Below are 10,618 nucleotides of genomic sequence, written 5' to 3'. Positions count from 1 at the left end.
CCGGATCCAAGTTTGTTGTGGGGTTTCCCCCGGGTCAGTGCTGCCAGCCACTGGAGAGGTAAGTTTTTGTTTAAATGGGGCAGCACAACACAGGGCAGACAGGGCTGGGCAGCATCACAGCCTTAGGAGAGGCTGGAGAACACATCCCATCATTTGACAATTAAGAAGTAAATAGGTTAAGGTGTTCCCTTGTTTCTGAAAATAATATTTCACTGAAACTTTGTCATTAGCAGAGATTCTTGATTAGATACTTCTTAAAATGCAAATCTAAATTATTGCAACATTGCACACTCAGATACGCCTCACTTGAATGCGCGTAACAAAGTCTTCATGGATCCTGGATTACATTTTTCAAGTGTTAGATAACGCAGTTCTGGTTTATTTTAAACATTCATCCACAGCGTTGGAGACTGCTTGTGCCAGAACACTTTGTTTTCATGCAAACAGAAACAACACTGGCTGTAAATAGGACAGGAAACACCACCCAGCCATGTTCCCTGCCTTTCGTTGCCTTGCTTCTAGGCCATGTCTTGGAGCAGTTGATACATTTGAGTTAAAGACATTATTGACAGTTTTAGCCATAGTCGAATATGATTTATTTTCAGTTTTTACTCATAGCAGGATTGATATGTACAGAGGGCTGAGTCCAAAGCATTTAACTGTTTTTTTCCAAGAGTAAATCTATCAAGATATCTAACTTAATGGCTTTTCTCCTCCTTTGCTGTGGAATGACTTCCACAAGTCAAAATATTTCTTCTGGGATTACCAGTGGTACTGTCTGCCCTCGCTGCTTTCAGCAGCAGTGATGAAGTGGATAGAGAAGTTTGGCAGAATGGGCTTCCAGACACACAGCTCCAGTTCCTTAGCAACTGAAGACCAAGGCCTGGCTTGAGCATTTTTTTTTCCTTTAGTTTTTACTGTTTGGTGGCCATTATGCTTCATAATCTGCAACCCTTGACCTAGAACAAAAGATGACCTGTAGCAAAGGAAATAATAAACTAGCATGGAAGGTAGGTTTGACAACGATGCAAGATGCTAGGAATTTCTTTGCTGGCACAAGCGTGGTTCAGTTCTCGGGAGGCAGAAGTGGGTTTAGCTGAGTAACTCAGGATGCAGGTTTTTCACTTAAGTGGTTGCCTTAATGACTCCAACTTTTCATGTAAATACAGAACATTAGCAGGAGCCTTGAAGTCCAATTAGATTGAAGAAAGCTCAGGTAAGTTGGTAGGCAACTATAGGCCCAGGCTGGTATGACAGCTGTAGTTAGCTACTTTTTTCTTTCACATAGCTTTACAAAATGCTACAAATGTTGACAGGATTTGCTTATCTTCTCTTTTTTGAAGAGAACGATGTCAGCAAAGATAGATTAAAAACAATCATATGACAGAACTGTAAAGATACCTAAAGATGGGGGGGGCAGCACCCTTTTATTCCTGTTCTAAAACAAGACATCCTGCCAAACCACAGACTGACGAGCAGTGTCTGTTCTGCTGACTTTCAGATGTTCTCCCACCTGTTAGATTTCTGTTTCTTAGCAGTGGTGAGGAAGCAGATTTGTTTGGAAGAAGCACGATAATACAGATTCTGCATCACATAATCACCCCTTCTGCTTGTCTGTGAGCAACTGCACCTGCTTGAGCTGCTCCAGCTGCTGGAAGGATTCACTGCAGCACATGTGGGTTTGGGAAAGATGGCTGCTGTCCTCTGAAAACAGGATAGCCACCTGAAACTTCATCACTGCTGAGGTCCTACCCTTGCGTTAAAAAATTGAAGCTGGAAGGATGTTGAGTAGCTGCTGTGGCTTCATTACAGCAACTTCCTGAGGTCAGCAGATGTGCACCATGGAGTTGGAATGACTTCATTTATCAGTAGGTCTATAAGCAACACCTTTTCAAGCGAATCACAACAGAACCCACACAACACCCTTAACACAAAACTTGAATTAACTTTATTTTCCCCTACAGTCAACAACTGGGCTGCATTGAGCTTTAAAGCAACAAAATAAAATGAAATCTCCAAACGACAGGGGGCCAGAAATCCAGATTTAATTACCTTTGTGAAGATGTTGCAGCTGTACTATTGGTCTGTATAAACCATTGGAGTCAAAAATGAGTTCATAAATCAAAAACAAATATTCTACACCTTGGGAAAGAAGTCAGCAGTAACATTCTTACAGAACACTGTAGATTTACATTTTCTTCATGAAAGGTACATACTATTCTGCATTTTACATCAAATTACTGATGCAAGTTTTGTTTCTATAAAAAATTACAACCTGTGGCAGGAAAACAAACTGCAAAACCCTTTCATTTTAATTAAAGAAAATTTTCAAGTCTGTATAAAGTTTTCCTATAGCTGGAAAGTGAACATGTTCAGTCTCCATTTATATTTTAGTGCATTTAATCTGACAGTTTTCACCACTTTTAAAAAAAACCCAAAACCCAAACAGTATAAAAGACAGACAAAGCAAATAGCACTATAGCAGGAATTTCTTCAATTGATTCAAGCACTCTAAATAAATGCAGAGAAACAGATTTCCAGAACTTTTACCCTCAGAGGAGAAGGCAGTGAGGGGAGGAAGAGGTTTGCAAATCCTCTCCCTCCGATAGCCACAGAAAAGGGGGTTTGTATACCTGTCAACCTTTTTTTTCCTATTAAACAGGCTATACTTATTTTATCAATGTAAACATTTACCTTAAATTGTTTGATTTCTGTTCTGAAGCACCAGCTGCTACCTGATGCTCAGCTGTAGGTTACTATAGCATTCATTACTGTCGTTGCAGATTTTTCAGGAGGATACGAATTTAGCCCTTGTATCTACAGTGTGCGAGATTTGCCTTGTCTACCTCAGGAAGTGACAGTGTCAGGCTGCAGTCCTGTGTTGCGCAAAAGCAGCTTCTCCAAGCTACCCTAGAGTCCATTTATCTGTCCTGGCAGCTCTTGGGAAAACTGCAGCTTTCCTTCTTATGCTCCTGCTCAAAAACCAGCCTGCAGCAAGAGGAAAAGGACATTTGAAAGAAACCATTGAAAAATAATTATGGGAGTAACATTTTGAACATTTAATTTCAGAGAGCTCTGCTTCCTCTTAATTGTTGAAAACAAAGTGATTCCTAAATGTCACCGTTCCAGTTTACATACTGCTGCTGTTCAGCTGAACAGCGCTTTCCAAAAAAGATTGACAAGTATGCATGTGCCAAGGACCAAATTGCAGGGTTCTTTGGTGCAGTCAGTCCAAATTCTCAACAGATTTGAAGGATAATATGTACCAATAAAAAAAATGCTGCTAGACTTGGATAGCAGCTCTGTCTTGCTCCACATTACAAATCTAAAACAGCTGTTCTCAATAAGCCAATATTTTTAATCAGACATTGCCTGAAAAATTTGTACAATAATCTGGACCAATGATGGTTCTGTACCCTCATGTTGCTGTGAAACATGACTCGAGCTAAAGGCAAAGACTGGTTATCTCAAGGACAACTGCTTCGTATTAGCAATCAGAACAGTATATTTAAACTGTCTTCCTGTTGGGTCTCTTGCCTTTCTTTAAAATTAGTTTATTCTTAATGTAGCCACGCTTCCTTTTGGAGGTCTAAAAAGAAAAACAGAATAAAATGTATTAGTTAATGATTTAGTCTTGACCGCGGTTTAATGCTGTGCATTCCAATGCCTGACCTTTAGATTGATTTTTTTTAAAAGAGCTCAAATGGTTAAACCCTCAGCTAGGTATTATCCAGTTATTATTTTTAAAGTTGGGATTGTTAATTCATGCCCAACACCTGCTTTTGCAAAAGATGGGCTTTTGCAAGCCCCATCTATCAACCAGATCTGTAGAAATGCTTTCAAAGCTTGAGCTGAGGCAGAATTAATAATTCACCAACATGATAAAGCTCTAATATGCCCCAAGAGCAGAAGTGGTATAGAGTGTTAGTTTTGGTTGGAAATACCTTCCTGCATCTTTTGCACTATTTGATTCCCTTAGAGGTTAGCAAAATGATTGATACAGAGTAATATTTACTCAAAGCAGCATTTTTCAAAAACTGAAAAACCCCACACTAATCACACTTTAGTTTTAGTCCTCTGCTCTTGGGCTGTAGGCTAGTTAGTGCTTTCTGCTCACATGTCTTTCAGCATATTTCAATTTACTTTTTTTAAGGTAGTAATGGGGGAAGCATTAATATTTGTCTCAGGTAATAGTAACTTCAAAGTTGTATAGATACAGTTAGCCCCGGGCAGGTAGATCCTCCCTGCCGCTACAAGTGAGTTAGACACTGGGCAGCTCCCACACTTGCTGCACTTTACTGTGCTGATTTATCAGCAGGCTTGATTATATCAATTAAATAGAACTTTTTTCTTTTTAGTAATAACAACAGTAATAATATTATAAAGTGAGACAGATATAAGCCAATATGTAATATTCAGACAGGTGTATCTGAGCTTGAGCAATGTAACTCCTAACATGGAAGAGAGTGACAGGAGATGGACTAAATTTCCAGTACAGATGCAACTGCTGAAATCCTGTGGCTACTACGGGGCCCTCAGACTGCATTTCAGAAATCCTAGTTTAGACATTTGCCCCGTGCTCTTTGCTGCTTCTCCAATTTCTTAATGGGAAGTAGAGCCTGTTTGTACTGCAGGAGTTGGCGATGGGTCAGAATTGGCATCACCTTGTATCCTGGCTTTAGACAGAACCAACATAGCCACAGCTTAAGTGGGGTCAGTGCATCCATTGTGATTAAATTCAGCCTTGCTTGTCACGTAAGATCAAGTGTTACACAGAAGTCTATGGTAGGCAGAGCTAAGCTTATAATCATTTCCCTTCAAGGTAAGTCTAGCTTCAGTGGCAGATCCCAAACACCTTGTTTTATGAACTTGCACCATGTCACAAAAACAAGCATCTTTACCCTCTAACAATCTTCTGTTTCTATGCCGCAGTGTAAGTTTACTGCCTATATCGGTTTAGCTTGTTACGAATTTGTTGCTGACAGGATTCTGTAATTCCTTTTGCAACATATATTTTGAATATATAGAAAAGAGATGCTGTGAAGGACAGGGCTGTTAAGATTCTCCCCAGCTCCCCTGGTAACACATCTTTCTTAACAGGCTGAAGTAGCACACCACAGCTAATGCTTAAAACCGTGAAGATGACTTCAGACAGTAAGCAGCCAGACACTAAAGTTCCATCAACAAAGGTTTCATATTTAATTTATTTCATACAAAATTGCCATTTTTAAACTTCTAGGCATCACTACTTTCAAACAAAGTCAGAAAGCAACTTCCACATTATTTACTTAGTGAGCCATAGTTACTGAAACATGAATTGATGTACTTCAGAGATTATACTTCCAGTTACATGAAGACTTAAGAGTTGTAACAGCCAGTGACACACTCTATTTCCAGTTAGCATTCTGCCTAAAAAAAATCTAGCCTTGTGTCTTCACATGCTTTTAAGTTAAGCAGACAGTAAATTAACAATTATTACCAGCAGGCAGGTCTGATAGTGGACACTAACATGAACAGTATCCGTAACATTCTGGCTAGCGGAAATACGTAATTCACCAGCTGTGTGATTCCCCTTTAAAAACGAACTGCCATCTCCTGCCCCCTTTCAGTTACTTCACTGGGAACCCACCTTCTTTGACAAATACTTCTGTTTCGGTACAATGTTGGTTACTCTAGGTTTATGATTCAATGTCTCTCTGTTGTCTAGTTGTTTCACCTTGTATATTCTAACAAGCCAGTGCTCTGAGGTAAAGGCTTCCTCCAGATGTTTAAATTTAATGTCTTTGTTGCCTATCTCAGCGTTGCGTGTGCGATCGAATCCTGGGGGTGTCCGGAAATCCAGCTATAGAAGTTAAAGTTACGTATTAGTTCAAGACAAAGCCCAAACCACTCATCACTGCAATATGTGTTACTTCATACCACAAGGCAATGCTTTCAGCTGGTCTAGCCAAAGAACAACACTTCTCTTGCATTGGTTATGAATACACAGGAAAAATAAGTTCTTTTTCACAAATGAGAAGGAGACAAATTCATTCTTAATCCTACAGATGTTAGGGGACACAGCACTTTGTGTCCCAACAGAAATACCATGTCTGCATTCAGAGATAAGACAAGTCAAAGCCTGAGGTGTGCAGTCTGTGGTGGCTTTTTAGCCTCACTGCTCCCTTGTGCTCTCTCCTCTGCAGGGCAGTAATTTGCACTTTCATGGTTTACCATACAAGTCTGAAATAGTTCATGTTTATCAGTTAAATTCGACCCCCCCAGTGTTACAAATAAGATCCACTGCCCGCAATTTTAGCTGAATCAAGGATTCTTGTGCTAACACATCAGAATGAAGGGCACTTGGTGGGGGGCAGGGTGGAGGGGTAGGGGAGAACAGGAAAGAAAAAAGCAAACGAGACACACTTAGCTACATACATATGTTTGATGATCCCCAAAATTATGCCCTTATACAAGTGCAGTGTTGTTTAATACACTGATGTGACTTGGATAGTAATCAGGTAGTTTCTGACATATTAAATAGTCAATCAACAGTTCTACCTTGGTGTTGCTATTACAAAAAACAAATCTAAGCTCTCCACAACATAACAGTTAATGCTACAGCACGCACACTGCATAATGCATAATGGAATTACGGTGCTTGTCTGGGACAACGTGAAGGACAGCAAAACACTAAGTACAAGTACAGGTTAGCAGCAGAAATGCTCTTTTCTGGAGGTTACATACAGTAGACCACACCTGGATGTGTTTTAATTTATAAAGCTGACTCTTACCTCCGTCTCTGCTACTACAAGCAACGTTCAATCTAAAAGATGGAAAACACATCAAAATAACATTTGGTTTCTTACATTTCAATTAAGATTTGGTCGAAGTTGTAGCACTAACCTGCATCTCTCCAAATCTGTAGTAGGACATTTTATACATGAGGCAGTTCAGCAGAGTTGGAGAACCTGCCTTGTCTACCCGGAATTCTCCTTGAGGGGTAAAGTAATCACTTTCCTTTAAAAATAAAAGAAGATACAGAGAGTCAATATAAACTGAATCCCTACTTAAGGTCATTTCTCATTTCCTTCTCCACCAAAAAAAACCCCAACAATCAAAGAATCTAAACTGACTTTTACAGTTTGAAAGCTGATTTAAGCTAGTCTTAAACCAGAAAATGATGGTGGTCATTAAAGGTAAAATAGTTACCAACTACCTGCTTGTAACCCAAACCCCAGTGGAGCAGTCATCCTAATTCCATATTATTGTGCTGGTAAAGTTCTGTCACTTCCCATTAAGCATTACTGGAAAACTGGTCTCAAAAGGTAAAAGTTAGTTGGGCATCTATCAAAATTGTTCTTCAGAAAGGTGAAAAGCACTGGACTGTTAAAAGCACTGGACAAGGTCTGCAATGTTACGGTAGACTTCATATGACCACAGCGTTTAAACAAAAAATTCTGCCACTTTCATCTCCAGTACAAGATGAAACTACGCACGTGGGCTACTCCCTTAAGCCTGTGCTCAATATCTGGAGGTTTTTGTTAGGCTTAAGCAAATATTACCACAGACTTCTGCAATCTCTGAGATGTTTGAATAACTTAAAGTCTACCTAAGTCAATATTAACACTAACTTGTCTCCTACTATTACAGTTTGAAGAAATTTGTAATGCCAACTATTTAAACAGTCTGAATACTCCTACTTTTTAAAAGTGTGATGGTGCATAGTGAGACACACGATTACGAAAGGTACCTTGTACTTCTAGTATCGTGCAAAAAAGAGAAAAGTGAAAAGCTTTTGAGGTTATTGACCTTTCAGAACCATAAATATTGTAAGAAACTGGGCTATGGGCCACTGCACTCCTACTGTTCTAGGAAAACAACCCATAACACATTTTTCAAATAGAATTGCAATAAGTAATAGAGATTTCCCTCCACTCTAATGAGCACTACCAGAAAAGCAACAACATAGAGGTTTAAAAAAAAACCCAAAACAGATGAACATACAGAGTGCTCAGCCAAGAGAATGTGTTTTCCTGTGTACATTTCCACTTACCCGAATATCTTTGGGATGTTCCCCCTCTGCTATTCTCACCATCCACAAGAACTTATTAATATCATCCCCAGAGTAGCCAATCACTCCACCAAAAATGATCAAGACATAATCCACGTCCAGGCTTCTCATGATCTCGTATGCTGCTGACTCATTTGATGACATTGCCTTTCCGACCTGTATCACAGCAAAAATACCTTCGATATCTCCAGAGCTGCCTGCCTGGCAGATCTGCAGGTCAATACCTGACAGACCTAAGACCAAGCACATGCACTTACCAACCAAAGCCCACTTTTTCATTCTGTATAAAGAAAGCCCATTGTGAATAATTCAAAACTCAAAAGCCCAACCTAAACTGAAATATTTTCTCTCTGTAATAGGGGTGCTGCCTGTTGAAATGAGTGTTTTGAGTATAAAATGTAGCAATAAGGGTTTTCCTTTTGTGGCACTTAGAGATTTTTTTCAAGTCATGACTATATTGCCAAAAACTTAGTGTTGCCGAAAATACCTGATTCCAAATTATTTTCAAAGTTTTAGACACAGCCCAAAGTGAATAAATGATTTGAAATGTTGGTTATTTCTTGTGTTTGTTCCCCCCCCCGCCTTGAGCTCTGTCCTTCACTGATGAAGCAGCCACACTGCATTGTAACTCAGCAGCATACAGGTACCCTCAGCATTGAATTCAAGGGAAGTTTATGCAGAGAAAATGCCAAAACAGAGACATCCTTGACTAAAAAGCAGAACACAGTTTTGGCCTTGAAAAACCTTTTAAAGCTGTATCTGGAACCTCTTCCACACTGGTCACTTCCCACACAGAATTCAGTGAGTCAGTAACTGGCATTCAGTTCAGTAGTTCTGTTTGCTGCTGAAGGTCTGGCACTTAAAGCATAATAATGTACTGATGTGGTAAAAAGGGAGTAACTAAAATATAAATAATATTGCATCCAAACTGATAACATTCAGTTAGGAGCGTAATTAGGAAGCACTAAAGCTTAGGCTGCAATCTGTCAAAAAGCCTGCGAATCTTGGCTGCTTGGCCATTATCCTCATCAGCGTGAAGTCCTTTGGCAGATCTCCATCTCTGTGCAAGAGGAAGTCATCTGGACCTGTCTCTGGGGCACGCCTCATTTAGTGCCCAAGTTCAGGTATTCGCCACAGCACATGTTTATTGCTTGGCTCCCCCTTTATGGAGTACTCCTTCTGAAATGGAACTGGACAGTGCCAGCACTCATAGTGGGAGAATTTTTTAATAAAAACCACCACTGCTAATTGCTGTAGTGTGTACCGTTACTGTGCTTATGCCATATAGATGGCTTCCATGGTCTCTCTGTTCACCTGATGTGCCTTGTCTTGCAGGCATCCGTTGGTTTAGATACCACTGCACTTCTACCTCTGGTAAAAGAGGGAGGCACATAGAGCTATCAGAGTCAAATGCCCATCTGAAACACATTAATGCTGTGCCTTAGCACATGGGAACGTTTGTTGACTGATATTAGCACCAACAGTACAGTTTCCCAAGCTTGCTTTCAGCTGATGCGAATTCCCTGCTCCTGTTAAAGGCCTGCACAGAAGATCCCCCCTTTCCCCAATACACATTTTTTTCAGGGCTTTGTATGCTCAAAGCACAGCTTGATTAATTTGCCGATTTTGCACACTGCTTGTCTGCAGATCTGGTCCAAATGCTGAACCAGGCACTGACACAAGACAAGAAACGATCCTAATAGGTTCCTCAAGCCCTTGCCCCAATTCTGCCCACATACCGTGAAAATAGGTCTTCGGGAAAGAAGTGGCCCCAGCGCGAGGGCTGGCTATCATTACACAGCCCCAGTAAGACTGCAACCCAGCTACAATGCAGAGCATTCTTCTGTTTCTGAAAAAAGTTTTAAGTTGCCCACGGCAGTGCCCCTGTAACCACAGACAACGCTAACACCCTGCCTTTGAGCACATGCAGAAATCTTAAACTCGCTCGTCGGAAGTGAAATAAATCAAACGTACAGATGTTTTGACTAACTGAAAATTTAAGGAGACAGAGTAATGTCCAATCTGCAATGCTTCCATTGCTCTTAACAAACTTTCTCTAACTTCCAAAATGCCTGAAAATTTGTGGTTTCAGGTGGTCAGCTTTCCCATGCCATTCCAAAATCCAGTCAGCAAAGACACTGCCGAACTGAAACAATCCCTATTTTGGATAGTGCCAGTGCTGGCAGGTAAGCTGTTGTAGCAGTCAGCACAAGGGGAATGGTTACATTAGATTTTGTCTATCTTCCCACAAAGAAAAGAGAAACTGAAGGGCAAATGAAGTTTTGGAAACTCCAAGTAAACAAAACAGAACTCCAAAAGCAAAATTGGTCCCTTTCAGCCCAAAACCTCTATACTTCAGTTCTAATAAAATAAAAAAATATGCTTCTTCCACCTCTGTTTCCTACTCTGTGGAATTTTCCCTTAATATCATACTATCTCTCAACAGACATTGACAATTTCACACTCCACTGCAATGTAAACGTTTTTGGGGTTACTCCTCCGCAGAAAATTGGCCCTCTTACCAGGGCTATGTGGCTGTTGTTCCAAGTGTTGTTATCAACCAGG

General features: G+C 40.3%; 1 protein-coding gene across 1 annotated transcript in view; it reads right to left on the bottom strand.

The window, feature by feature from the left end:
* Positions 1-3,027: 3,027 nt before the first annotated feature.
* Positions 3,028-10,618, bottom strand: part of STT3B (STT3B, subunit of the oligosaccharyltransferase complex (catalytic)) — a 27,913-nt gene continuing 20,322 nt past the window's right edge. The window contains 5 exon segments of the mRNA XM_010180079.1: positions 3,028-3,589; positions 5,630-5,842; positions 6,886-6,999; positions 8,036-8,209; positions 10,576-10,618. The exon segment at positions 10,576-10,618 is cut by the window's right edge and continues 32 nt beyond it. Coding sequence (XP_010178381.1) covers positions 3,509-3,589; positions 5,630-5,842; positions 6,886-6,999; positions 8,036-8,209; positions 10,576-10,618 — 625 coding nt within the window. The 3' untranslated portion in view covers positions 3,028-3,508.

The sequence above is a fragment of the Mesitornis unicolor genome, unplaced genomic scaffold (genome assembly GCF_000695765.1).
Source record: "Mesitornis unicolor isolate BGI_N332 unplaced genomic scaffold, ASM69576v1 scaffold23852, whole genome shotgun sequence".
Taxonomy (NCBI): Eukaryota; Metazoa; Chordata; class Aves; order Mesitornithiformes; family Mesitornithidae; genus Mesitornis; species Mesitornis unicolor.
This window is presented reverse-complemented; position numbering and strand designations above follow the sequence as displayed.